This window comes from Leptinotarsa decemlineata, unplaced genomic scaffold (assembly GCF_025532065.1).
Source record: "Leptinotarsa decemlineata unplaced genomic scaffold, Ldec_3_MD MMD2_P_RNA_scaffold_4, whole genome shotgun sequence".
NCBI classification, from domain to species: Eukaryota; Metazoa; Arthropoda; class Insecta; order Coleoptera; family Chrysomelidae; genus Leptinotarsa; species Leptinotarsa decemlineata.
In genome coordinates this window covers 3,818,760-3,833,822 of record NW_027412531.1, presented here as the reverse complement: position 1 = coordinate 3,833,822, position 15,063 = coordinate 3,818,760, and the positions used below count along the sequence as shown (strand labels likewise).

At 32.9% G+C, this 15,063-nt stretch overlaps 1 protein-coding gene across 2 annotated transcripts in view; it reads right to left on the bottom strand.

Moving 5' to 3' along the window:
* The window catches only part of LOC111515459 (transmembrane protein 135), a 106,569-nt gene that overhangs the window by 43,063 nt on the left and 48,443 nt on the right, over nt 1–15,063 (bottom strand). For both annotated transcript variants that reach the window (XM_074186706.1, XM_074186705.1), the window contains exons 3-4: nt 12,528–12,827; nt 8,985–9,240 (exon numbers count right to left, since the gene is read on the bottom strand). In XM_074186706.1, the coding sequence (XP_074042807.1) occupies nt 8,985–9,240; nt 12,528–12,827 (556 nt within the window). The remainder of the gene's footprint in view (nt 1–8,984; nt 9,241–12,527; nt 12,828–15,063) is intronic.

Genomic DNA, 15,063 nt, shown 5'->3' with positions numbered 1-15,063 from the left:
AACACAAATTTTATGTAAGATAAGATAAACAAACTACTCAAACTAAATATTTGCTTTCAAATATAAATAGAATTGTGGAATTGTGTCAATATAGACAGTTCTTTATAATTTACAACCCAATATTCCTAGTGTTGGTACTTAATGATTCAATTATTATTTTATTATATCTGATAATCTTAGAGATAAAAGGGAAGTGTCAACTGTTTTCATAGTAAATATTGAAATCATCAAATAGTGATGATGGTTATAATCATTTATTTTGGAAAATTAAAAGATTATTATAATGGATATCACAAAGAATTTTCAAAGTATTTTCAAAGCTCCTAATATGATTATTCTACAAGAGGTTCTTGAATGCTTTTTTAAATTAAATAAGGGACACTATTTTCTTGATTTCACCAGCTAAGTGATTATATATTTTACAGTCATTGTAAATAAATGAAGTCTTTATTTAATCAAGCCTGTAGAAGGAAAAAGGAGTTTAATATCTTTATTTTGGCAAGTAATGTAGTGAGTTGGATGAACCAAATCTTTCTAAATATTTTTTCATAATCAATACTGTAAGATATATGATCAACCTCCATTCGCCGCTGTTTTTATTCAAAATTCAAGTATTTTGAATGTATTAGTTACTTGATAATAGTCTAATAAACTGAAACTGGTCGTAACAAATAATAAACTTAGTAGACAAAAGTTATTTTTTTATTCTATATGAAATTGAATAATCGTCTCTTATTATTGATTTTTGTTAAGGTCAAGTCCAGAAAATTTATTGAGTAATTTCTTTTCATATTCATGCTGAATTTAGTGGAAGATTGAAGAGAATTTGTGAAATCCAAGAACTTATTCAGTTGTCCATTTGTTCTTGTGAAACATACTAGAATGTCATCGACATACCTACAGAAAGACAAAAAAGTTCACACCAGCGGGCTAATGTATATTTCACGTTCCACATCATCCATAAAAATTTATGCCATTATGACATTCAGTAAGTTTTTCATTATAAGACTTTTATATGAACACTGAATTATACAAAAACACTTTTCTCTACTCGGTTTATATTCCAAACATTCGTAATGGGATCGAATCAGATATCATTCACAGGATTCCTACACAATATAATTAATGAAAGAAGTAAAATTTCACTTACATGGATCCATTCACTTATTTGATCAAATAAATACCAGCCAAAAGAATCTTGTTTAAATTGAAAGGAATATATTTCACTTACATGGAACACTGTCATTCTCACTGCTAGACATCGATGTTTCGCCGTAAGACACTTGCTTTATTGGCTCTTCAGTAGCAAATACAGATACCATTATAAGACAAACACTCAATTCGTTCATAATTACGGCTTTTTGTCACAGAATGGGTTAAATCCATACATGTCATCGATGACAGTACGTAAATAATATTCATTCGCTTATTTGATTAAATCCCAGCCGTAGAAATCTTGTTTAAATTGAAAGGGTATATATTTAGGAGAGATTAATTTTTGGAAAAGAAAAATTTTGGCTTTCTACTTCTCAATCTTGATACAAAAAATGTGGGAATCTTCCAAAGAAAGGAAAGAAGCAATAAATTTCAATCTGAACAAGATTCCTTTGGCTGGGATTTAATCGAATAAACGAATGAATGTCATTAGGTACTGTCATCGATGACATGAGTAGATCAAACTCATTCCGTGACATAAAGTCGTTATTTAATGAATGAATTGAGTTTTTTTCCTATAATGTTATCCAGATTTGGTACTGAAGAGCTGGTAACGCAAGTGTCTTATGTGTGGATGACAGTGTTCAATGTAAGTGAAATTTATACCTCTTTCATTTACTCTATTGTGTAGCAATACTGTGATTGATATCTGATTAAATTCCATAACGAATTTTTGGAATACAAAATTATTAGAAAACCGGTTTTTTGTGTAAGTCAGTGTTAATACAAGTATGTATTTCGAAAGTATTTTTCTTTCATGAAATCCAATGTTTATATGAAAGTAGCTGTTTCAAGAAGGCTTTTTCTTCCAGTTTATGTCTGAAAGATGCTTCATTTCATGATCCACATATCTTTGTATAGAGTTAACTTTTTTTGAAATTTATTGCTTCCTTTCTTTTTTTAGAAGATTTCCACATTTTTTGTAACGAGATGGAGGAAAAAAAAGCTAAAATCTTTCCCAAAAATTAATCTAATCTAAAATACATGCTGCAACTACCCGGAAATGTAATTCCACACCTCGAATATGATTCAAATAAACATTGATTCCGGTAGCAATCACAAGACACTTTCTTATATAATAATAATAATTTTTATTATCCTGTAAGAGAGAAACTAAAGATCTGGGCATTATATTCGATAAGAAACTTAGCTTCACATCACAGATTAATCAAATCACATCTTCTGCAAAAAAAATGCATGGCCTTATCTTCAGGACGTGTAGAGACTTTCAAAACCAAGAATGTTTTATAACACTTTTTAATGCATATGTCCGATCTCGTCTGGAATATGGCTCCCCAATCTGGTCACCTATATACAATGTGCATATACAGCAACTCGAATCTTGTAAAAGAATCTTTATGAAATACATGGCTTACAAACTGGATGGAGCTTACCCATCCCAAGGAATTGATAATAGAGTGTTGCTAAATAGATTTGCCCTCTTATCCTTAGAAAACAGGAAAACATATTATGCCTGTATCTTCATATACAGTGTCACCATTAAAGTGCGCACCATATGGGATTTTTTTTTGAAAAGTTTCAATGAAATTTAACTTCGGCACTTGTTTGTGCTTTAAATTTAACTTAAAATGATGCGGCCAACTGCGACCCACTGACGTTCAGTGTTTGTCAAATTCAACTTTTTTTTTTGAAAAAAATTGAAAAAGTGCATTTCTAGATCGAATTTAACAAAAAGTTACTTGAAAAAGTTGTGTCTACGGCAATTTTATATCCATATGCCAAATTTTATGCAACTAGGATGAAGTTAACGTTTTGCTTATTTTTGACAGATATCCCCTTTATTTTAAAAAACAAGTTCGGTTAATTGTCATCAATTCATGTATATATAACAAACTCATCATGCAGTTATACGGACATTTTTAGAGAGAAATTAAAATTTTTGATATAAAAATTTTAACATGACTGGTGCAAAGTTTAAATCACTTGGCTATTTTCTTAAACAAACCTTTGATTTCGGAAAAGCAGAGGCAACTAAAAAAAATGCAAATAATTTCGATAGAACTATTATTATTATTATAAATTTTAAACAACAATAATATTATAAAAAATACAAATGGGTACAAAAAATTACTTATTGGTCTAAATGAGGTTGTCAAACATTTATAGCCTACATTTCAGTATGTCGTCCTCCACGTTCAATACAAATTATGATCCTTCTACTGACATCTGTAACTGCATTTTTAATAAATCGGGAATTTATATTTGCACAGCACTCGCGAATGGTATTTTCCAGATGTTGTATGTCAGTAAATGGTCTACTTTGTTACACTTTTAGTTTCAGGTAACCCCACAAGAAAAAGTCTAAAGGCGTTAAGTCGGGTGATCTAGGTGGCCAATAATGTTCCCAGTTACGTCCAATAACTTTGCCTCTGAACATTTGTTGGAGGGACTGTTTTACAGCAACCGTGTGATGTATTGGTGCGCCATCAAGCTGATACCATAGGTCGTATTTAATATTTAAAGGCATATTATCTAAAACTTCACTAAACTCATTATTTAAAAGGTTGAGATAACCGACGGATGATAGATTTTCCCTAAAGAAAAATGGCCACACCATACACTAGTTTTAAAGGAATACTGATCACCACATTCAACTGTGAAATTGTGATTTTCTTGGGCCCACCATCGGCAATTTTGAGAACTTACCGTTCCATTTGAAGAGAATGTTGCCTCATCTGTCTATAAAATTTTATACAGAAAATTTACATTTTCTTCTCTCTCTCCTTGAAACCAGAATGAAAATCCCAAACGGACATAAAAATCTCGTTCTTTTAATGTGTTAATAAATATTGGCATGTAAGGCCAAAATTTATTCTTTAATAAAATTTTTCTAACACTTTCTCTCTTATAATCGGTATTTTTTATAATATCGGTTATGCTCGTTTGCCCGTGTTCAATAACTTTTAAACAAATGTTAAGTTGGGCCTCCTCATCATATTTACTTGGAGTGTGCTTTTTCTTAAATTGATTTGCTACGGATCCTGTTTCTCTGAATTTCGACATTATCCTTGACAAAGTAGTATGTTGAACATTTTTTCCTGGATTGTCAAGACCTACTTAAAAATTTTATTCAACTGATTAAGCAACCTTACCGCCCTAGTTAGTGTTTATAAATAATCTGTAAATACTGAATATTGAAATTTTAATGTAATTTCAACTCTAGTAATTTTATTAATACTTATTGCAGTTTTTGAGTTGTGTCTACTTTTTCAAAATTGAAGGTACTGACGTTTGTTTAAGAAAATAGCCAAGTGATTGAAACTTTGCACCAGTCATGTTAAAATTTTTATAGCACATTTTTAATTTCTCTCTAAAAATGTTCGTATAAGTGAAAATTTATCAGAAAAGTTAAACTCCATGATGAGTTTGATATGTATACATGAATTGATGACAATTAACCGAACTTGTTTTTTAAAATAAAGGGGATATCTGTCAAAAATAAGCAAAACGTTAACTTCATCCTAGTTGCATAAAATTTGGCATATGGATATAAAATTGCCAATTCTATTAGAATTCGACAGTATATGTTTTTTTTTATTATTATATGCATGTATCGCTGTTTGTATAATATCTATACTACTCTATTACTCTGCTGATTTAATATGCTATTCGTTATATTCCATTGTATTCATACTTAGTCATAGCTGTAAACTTAATTATATTTGTCATGTAATTGAGATTACTTACTCCTGTTAGACAATGAACTTTTTTTAAGGTACATTCTGTAGGATTAATTAGAAAAAAGCTTCAAAGTTAAATGAAAAATAAGACAATTTACTAAGACTAATACATTAATTGAATTTTTCATTTTATTATTCAATCATTTCCTGAAGGGAGTATTAGGTTTTCTGTAGTAGGAAAGACTTGAGTCTAATTTTGAAGCTGTGGATAGTACTAGAGTTTTTCAGTTCAAGTGGTAGCAGTTTAAATAATCTGAGCCCTATTACATTTGCAGGTGTTTTCAGTCGCAGACCCAGGACAGAGCTATCTACCTGCCTAGGAACTTGTGCGACTGTATTTCAAGCGGAAATTTACGCTATTGAATTGTGTGCATTCACAAGTCAATAAAAATATTATCGGACAGTCAAGCGGCGTTTGAAGCTCTTGGCTCCTACCGAGCAACTTCTAAATTGGTAGCAAACTGCCAAAAACGACTCTCCTCGATAGGAAGACTTAACAGATTGCATCTGGTCTGGATTCCTGGCCTGAATAGATGTGAGCCACAATAAATCATTGCGGGTTGCGGTGGAGGGTCGAATAGATCCACTCACTTTGGACCTACCTACCTACCTATTACATTGGGGGAATTGTAAGTCAGTGCATTTTCACATTATGGCATATGAAAGTCTGTCTTGCACCTGGTATCAATAGAATGCACATTTTCATTTCTTATAAACCAGTTACGGTTATCATATATAAAAACACATAATTCGAATATATACAGGCATGGCAATGTTAGTATTTCTAAACTTAAAAAAATACTTGTACAGCTTGTATTTCTTGAGACTCCTGCTATACATCTTATAATCTTTTTCTGGGCGACAAAAACATCTTTGCATGAAAAGGAAGCTCCCCAGAAAGTAATACTATACCGAAGACGCGATTCGACTCGAGCATGATACAGCATAATCAGCTGTTTTTGGTCTAAAATATTACACAGGTTTCTCAGAAGATTATTCATGGAGTTCAATTTTTATATAACTGTTCCACAATGAGTTTTCCAGCTGAGAAATTCATCCAAGTGTACACCTAAAAACTTCACCGTAGAGCACGGAGAAATTTCATCATCTTCAATTCTCAAGTTGAAACTGGCTTTTTTTTTTTGTCTAACATGAAATCTTATTAATCGGGTTTTTTGATCATTCCAATCTAGGAAATTTTCCTTGAACCAGGTGTTTAATTTTTGCAGGATCAAGTTACCTTTGGTTTGTAGATTTTGATCTATTTTATCTGATATAACCAGTGATGTGTCATCTGCATCTTCTGTGTTGTTTAATGTTAATTGAATTCGAGTTTGTTGTCAATATGGATGCCTAATGATTTTGCACAGGGTTTTTCCTATTATTTCTGAATTGTTAAATTTTGCAAAATCGATTTGAATGTCACCCAATAGTTTTTTTTTTAGTATTAAAGGAAAGACAATTCAATTCAGACCAGTTGAATACATTGTCCTACTCACTGCCACAAGTGGGACTGTTCCAGACGATAGTTGTGTCATTAACAAATAATGTAAATCTACCTAACGTATTGATATATGTGAGATCGTTTACAAAATTAAGACCGGACCCACACCGTGCCCTGTGGAACCCCACATTGGAGTGTTTCCATTCTTGTATTAACATTAATTCTCTGAATGATCAAAATTAAACTATTTTTGAAATGTTCATACAAATTATAGGTTCACAGATGTTTATAAATCAAAGAATATTCTGATTTTTATTTTTGACATAACCTTACAAGTTCTCTTCGTAGGGTTCATATCTTAGTTTATTAATAAATTGATGGATGTAGCCGTTACTAAGTGGTAGGAAATCATAATGAAGTTTCAATTCTCTTTTCTTCTTAGTTTATTCATAATGAGGTTTTAGTTTTGAAATATTATTGTCATTATCCATAAATGAACTTAATATCATTATTATTACTATTAGGTTCCACTATTTGATTTTGTTTTAATTGTGAAACCATAATATTAAAGGTTTTGCAGCATTCAAATGTGACATATTTTATGAATATTTTCACAAAAACTACAAAAATAGGGTATTATAATTTTTGAAAGAGTTAATAACATGTATCTCTATTTTTTATCAAACTTGCATCAAACTGCTAAATCATTTATGCAGTTATTTTCCTGTTCAATTTTGTATTCTTTATTATTACGATTTTTTTGTTTGGTACCTACCTTGGGAGCTGTCTGGCTTGTCCATTTAGTCCAAGTCTCTAGAAAACACTGCAGCCTCATGGGCTTATTGCGTTTATTCTCCCATCTTCTCATGACACCCATTCCATCAGTCTCGTTCCCTGTGCTAGTTTGTACAGGTTCCGTGTTGGATGTTCGTCATATTCATCTGGACGTAATTTCGTACGTCCATATTATATTGCCTGATTCAGTGCCTCACATTCGCATAAGATCTGTAGAGCTGTTTCTATCCCTTCGTTGCATAATCTGCAGCTGAGGTCTTCGTTGTACAGCCCCATTTTATTCAGGTTTCCTCTAAGCGGACAATGACCGGTTAGTAGCCCTGTAATTATTCTGAGCCGTTCCCTACTATATTGAAGTAGTTCTTCGGTTCTTTTCTCAGACGGTTCCCTAATGAAGGTTCTAATGTGTTTGTTGCCAGGTACTTTTGTCCAGTACTCTGTGCTTCTTATTGGTCCATGTCCTAATCTGGTATTTTGGTAACCCCAGAGCTGGTTCAGGACCTATATATGAAGTTGATGATCCGCGTCTAGCGCATCCATCAGCTTTATCATTACCTGTAATTCCTGAATGCCCTGGCACCCAGTACAAAGTTAATTTGTTCCTGTTTGTAAGTTCATTTAGTTCTTTATGGCATCCCCAGACCAGTTTTGATGTCACCTTCGGGTTTGTCAGAGCCCTTAGTGCGCTCTTGCTGTCTGTAAAAATATTGATCCGCTCATTTCTTTGAGGTCTTAATTTAATAAGCCTTGCACACTGCAAGATAGTATAAACTTCCGCCTGAAAGACGGATGTGTATAGTCCTAGCGGATAGCTGTAGTTTAAATTTCTATCCGCTCGGTATATTCCAGCTCCCGTTCCATGTTTGGTCTTCGATCCATCTGTATACCAGGTGTTTTCTCCAAACATGTTTTCGGGATGACTAATGGTCTTCCACTCTTCACGGCTTATGATTTTAGCCGTGAAGTTTGTGTTAAAGGTGTACTTTGGTGTCATGTGGTTCGTGCACATATTCAATATGTGCTCCTCCACTTGTTCCGAAATTTCTGTTGGGTCCGATCTTTTATAGTTCGGTGAGTTTTCCAGTCTGAATTGGCCCATCCTGGCCTTCCCCATTATCACAAAGTGTAAAGGAGGTAGATTCAGGAGTGTCTCCAATGCAGCTGTTAGGATAGTTCTCATTGCTCCCATCATTCCCCAACAAGTCTTTGCACCTTGCCTAGTTTGTTGATGGCGTTCGCCTGCTTCCTCTTTGGCCACCAGACCAGAGATGTGTATGTTATCATGGGTTTAACCACCATCGTGTATAGCCAATATACCATGTCTGGTTTTAGCCCCCATGTTTTTCCATAGGTGCGTCTGGCGAGCATCACTGCTACCTCCGCTTTCCTCTTTATCCTGTCCAAGTGTTGGTTCCAGGTCAGTTTGGAATCTAGGATTACTCCATTATTACGATTTGATCTCCACAAACTTTATTTTAAAATTTACCACGACATGTTTCGCTAACACAGTAGAGATCAAATCGTAAGGTGTAGTTTATGAAATAACCAATACAAAATTGAACAGGAAAATAACTACATGAATGATTTAGCAGTTTGATGCAAGCTTGGTACGTACGTAAGCTACTGTGTTAGCAAAAAATGTCCTGTGTTGCTGTTCTATTCCCAGAAAATAATCACTATATTTTGTATTTGATGCAAAATGAGCAAAGTAAAGAATTTTACTAACTTTTTATCTAAGCACTTGTTAAATACTGTAAATATCTCACTAAGTTCATTTTTGTATATAACACAAAAAGTGTCTGAAAAAAGAAAATATGTATATTACTCACTTGCATGGTGTAATATAAACAGCTGAAGGGATGGGGGCACGCATTATGTCTATCACAGCACTTGATTCTATAAACAATCTTCTTATAAATACGCAACATCTGATTAACGATATGAAACACTATATTTTTCTGTTTCCTTGTCTGCCAACTAGCTGATGAACTATTTGGATTATTTTTAACTTGCTGCCTGTAAAAACCACTGGCTTGACTAGACCTAACACTGTAATCCTTCTCTTCATACGGTCCCACTACAAACCTGAAAAATTAATAAATAAGTATGGTTACAGGCTACATTCTGTATCATAGAAAAACGAGTGTAAATGTAACTGTAATGATTTTTCAAGTTGTATTCAGTATCAGCTAGGTTGAGTTACAGGTTAGATTTGATTTCGGTAGATTCTATAACCAGTAATATATGGAGATGACGAATTTGAAGAAAGTATTTCAGCCTACTGCAAATATATTGAGAATTATAATGGTTTATGGTACCATTTTTAATTTAATGGAAACAAAATGTACACCAAATTGCCAATAAATGCACTAAATAAAACAAAAACTGAATGTAATAAATTCCAGTGATTCTGAGCGCCAAAATGGCGTCATAACGGTGCCGCGAAATATCCAATCCGGCAATTTTCATGGAACTATCCCAAGGTAAGTATCTGTTTTTAATTTTCTGCTGTTAAATTAGTAGTCGCTTGTGAAAAGGTTTCCAATTTTTCAAGAAAGTAAAAAAATTTGAATTCTAAGAGCCACAAACCGGAATAGATTGGGAACCTCTGCTATATTCAATTAAAATAAAATATAGTTTTGACAATTCGAACCACAGATCTTTGATGTTACGAGTTGCAATAGAAAAAGACAGTGAAGAGCTACATTTTTAGGAAATACATGCTGAAAATTAACAAAATAACCACGAACAAATTACCATTATTTTCATCTTTATTTCAAATTTATCGTCTCTTAGGCTACTGAAAGGTATCATTGATCAATCATTTCCATAGACAGAAAAAATCTCAAAGTTTGCCTCAAATCTGATCTTATCAAAACATCTGTTTAATAAAATTTTATGGAAGAAACAGAGTTTAGATAACTGCTAATTAACCAGATAATTAACCACTATTATATTTATTAAAAAATGTATCTCTCCCAAATGATTATCAGATTTTATCTTGTGATTATGCGACCTTTTCATGCTTTCAATTTATTATCTAATGTACTGAATTTCCAGCTCTGAAAGAATAGTTATTTAATTTCTCATAACTCTGCACTGTTAAGACCTTCCAGCTATTATCACTACTTTTGTAACCTCCTGTATATTACCATTCATTTGACTCTATTTCAGTTTTTGCTGAATCATAATTGATGGATCATGCTTGGTGACATGTTTGTTTTAGAAATACACCTTAAAAGCTAACTACGCAATATATTTAATCCAAGATAATTTTCACATTTACCCCAGTTCAAAGTAACGATAAAATATATTTACTTAAGATTATCGTAAATATTGGGTTCAAATATTTGGTGATATGACGAAAACTATTGAATTTAAATAGTGAATACTTATTAAATATTTAACGAGGAACGTATCTTAAGAATGTTCGAAATACAGGCTGATTCACGGTGGATGGCACATTAGACGTTTCTGGTGAACCAGACAACGGATCACTTTGAAAATTTAATGGAGGGCATATTCGGACATTCTCTAGCCAACTAAAATATTTTCGACAATGCGGTGTTGCCGCTTCTATTAGAAAGCAATAGCAACTTTGATTTTTCAAATGGAACACTCTGTATATAATATTATTTTTGGAATCTCCAACAATTGCCCGACAACTTTTCTTGATATTTCCCTATACCTATCTGTTACCGTTTTCGAAATAAAAATTAATTCCAATTTTTTCTTCGAAAATCATGACTTCTAAAAATGCCGATATCTTTTAGTTAAGAAGTACTATGATATCGAAATTTGGTTTGGAGTTAGGTGATACTTGGACACTTCCCACACGTCAGCCTAATCTCCGTTACTTCAATACAGGGTGGTAAAAAAATACAGTTTTTTCGTTTGCTTGAAAAAGTTGCTGAAATTTGATTATTTTAAATGGAACACCCTGTATATTATTGAAAATTCGGAAAGCTGCTGAAATTTGCTTTCTTTCTATGTATATCATACCTATACCTAACACCTAACTAGTCAAGTTTCGGACTTATGAACATTTATTTGTGAAAATGTCCCTTCAGAATGGTATTTCCATTCGGTATTTCAGCAGCTTTCCGAATTTTCAATAATATACAGAGTGTTCCATTTAAAATAATCAAATTTCAGCAACTTTTTCAAGCAAACGAAAAAACTGTATTTTTTTACCACCCTGTATTGAAGTAACGGAGATTAGGCTGACGTGTGGGAAGTGTCCAAGTATCACCTAACTCCAAACCAAATTTCGATATCATAGTACGTCTTAACTAAAAGATATCGGCATTTTTAGAAGTCATGATTTTCGAAGAAAAAAATTGAAATTAATTTTTATTTCGAAAACGGTAACAGATAGGTATAGGGAAATATCAAGAAAAGTTGTCGGGCAATTGTTGGAGATTCCAAAAATAATATTATATACAGAGTGTTCCATTTGAAAAATCAAAGTTGCTACTGCTTTCTAATAGAAGCGGCAACACCGCATTGTCGAAAATATTTTAGTTGGCTAGAGAATGTCCGAATATGCCCTCCATTAAATTTTCAAAGTGATCCGTTGTCTGGTTCACCAGAAACGTCTAATGTGCCATCCACCGTGAATCAGCCTGTATAATGTCATCTCATAACGCGAGAATGAATCCAAGATCTTGATGAAGAATTGAAGGAAACAATTATATATAATAATTAAAATAAAATGGGCATGTTGGAAACAAAGCCTTACTCATAAACATAATCTGAAGTGATCTGTCAATAATCTAAAATTATTTTAAAGAAACACAGAAGTGAATGTAAGCGTAAAGTTATTTTGTTAAGAGTTATATGAATCTCTGTATAACTCAATACCAAAATCCAAATAAAATCATATAAACCCAAAACTAAACAGTTTCCTACGTGGTATTCCAAAGACTCAATAATAAAAATAAATATCACAAATTTTCAGTTAAAGATGAATTTCCAAACCAAATATGTGCAGTTGCGAAAAAAGATAAAACGTCAAACTAAGACTGGATGTTAACTTTATAAATCAAACATAAATCAATATCTGGAAAGAGATCCCCGACTGAATATTGGATTTTCAACAATAGTTGAATTTATTCTAATGGAATTCCTAAGGAAACTGTTTTTGAAAATGATAAAGTCAATAATGAAAGCAAAATTGTCAATCGTTTGCACAACACTCTATTTAGATCTACATTTGAAGGTTCTACTAATAATACAAAACCTTGAATCATTGAATGTGTCTCTAAAATTCAAAGGCAAAGGCAACATTTCTATACACATAAAAAATTCGACAAAAATGTCGAGTAAATGTCATTAAAATTTATATTATTTTATGAAATACAAAAACTTACCTCATTACTCGGAACATAGTATCCTCTCTATTGGAATCAGAATTCTTGTGATGCCCTCCTTTGAAAAATACAGAAAGTATTGCCATGCTGATGCCGAATATAGCAACGTCTCCGTACTTGATATTCCTAACCAAACCTCGGGACCTCGCCATATTCCATAAGGTTTCGGTGGCAACGTTACTCACATATAAACATAACAGTGTCCTTCTGCTTGGACGTTCTATTAAAATGGAGAAGACACTAGATAGAAAGGCCGGTATTGCTGACACTGTGAGAATGTTGAAATTCCCTAACAATCTTCTGCAATGGAAAAACCGAACATATGTACACATTTTCTTTCATCTATTATCATACAAGCCGATTGTGCTTCCATTCGACATTAATAAAACTGTATCAATATACAATGGAAAATTAGCAACGAAATTTTATAGGCATTTTAATGCCGAAATTTTTCAAGACTCTCGATTGCTATTAGCTGGCGATTAACACTCTTTTGTACAGTGCATTTTTTTATTCTCACCACCCCTTTTATTTTTTGAACGGGTCACCTCAAAAAATTGAAATTTGGGATAATGAAATGAATGCATCAATACTTTATTTTGAAGTGAAATTGACAGTTGAAACTTTCAAGATGGCGACTGGGCGCCATCTGGGACAAAAAATTAAATGGAAAGGGGGGTTTTGTGACACATCTTTTTGAAGCTCTTGACAAATGCTTCGCAACCCTAGAATATAATGTCAATATCTTCACCTACTATGAAATGGCGAAACAATTGATAATTTCCTGAAGACAAACACATTAATATGGATATTTTTAGAAATATTCCTTTTTATCTGCCATATGGCATTTCCAAAAAACCGATAAGATTTGTTAATTTATTTTTTGTTTATAAAAACGACAAAAACGTCAATATGACAATGAACATCACTGTTCAGTTAGAATATTCTCAATTAGTTTTCGGTTTTACTAGTAGAAAGGTTAACAATCTCTAAAATGGTCAATTCTCGTCCATTGGAAAAAAAATTGAAGCGATTTTTATTTACGATGCGACGCGTAACTTTCACGAGACCGAAAGCATTTTCAATGAACGTTTTCCGAATCGTCCTATCTGTAGAAAATATTTGAGGGAACTTGTATCCAAATTCACAACTACCTGTAGTGTATATGACAAAAAGCCCCTAGGTCATCCGTCCATTCCGGAAAAACAGCAAGTGCAAATAATTGGTGAAATGGTAGTAAATCCTGAACAGTCTGCTTATTCCGTCGCGAATGGTACACCAATTAACCGACGATGACCCTGATCGAAGAATAGAATTGTTACGGAAACCATTGCAAGGCATCCTACCTATCTTCACAATATTTGTTTTGGTGACGAATGTACATTTCTTTCAAACGGCAATGTTCACAGACAAAACTGCCGTTATTGGAGTGACACCAACCCTCACGTTTTCCGGGAAACACATACCCAATATCCAGAAAAAATTAACGTTTGGGCAGGAATATTGGGAAACCATATTGTAGGACCTCTATTTATTGATCAAAATTTAACAGGGGAACTGTATTTGAATATGCTGGAAACTACTGTTGACCCTCTCATCACTGAAATCGTCGAAGCGAATCCTAATGAATTCGATATGAATATTATATTCCAACAAGATGGAGCACCACCACATTACTCCAGACAAGTAAGAAACTATTTGGATACTACTTTTCCTGGTCGTTGGAGTGGCCGTTGAGGTCCTACAGAATGGCCAGCCCGCCCGCCATATTTGACACCTTTGGATTTTTTATGGGGCTATTTGAAGCAAAAGGTGTACGAAAGTGAACCTGCTTCAATATTGGATATACGGCAGAGAATAATAAATATGTGTAGAGATATTGACTTTACTGTGTTCGAAAATTTTGGGCGTGAAATATCGGATAGGCTGTTCATATGTCAAGAATTTCAAGGCAACCATTTCAAGCATCTTCTGAAATGACTTCAAGCTCATTACCTCATATTATGTAGTTAAATGTGAATGAATTCAGGCAATTATTTAAAGTTCCGCCATTTTGTAGTAGTTGAAAATAAAAGGGGAGGACATTAAAGAAAAGCACTGCATGATTAACATTTCAGTACACATTTGTATTAGTCAACTGGGAACATATTACATAGATGTCCACTTTGAAGGAATCTCTATTAACTTGTAAAATTCCATTAAATTCATTGACGTTAGGTAGAAGATCCGAACTTAAATCGACGTTCACCGAGCTGATAATAGAATGAAATATATTTTACAATGAATTTAGTATATTAGAAAATATATTAAAAATGAGTTCGCTATATATATATATATATATATATATATATATATATATATATATATATATATATATATATATATATATATATTTGAATGATGCAACTAATTTTCTTTCATTTTCAGTATTTCAAATTTAAATTTTACAAAAACAATTTGAAGCTTCATATCTTCTATTAATTATATGCGAGCGCTTTCGACATTTGTTAGTACTGTCAGTACTGTCATCCTGTCG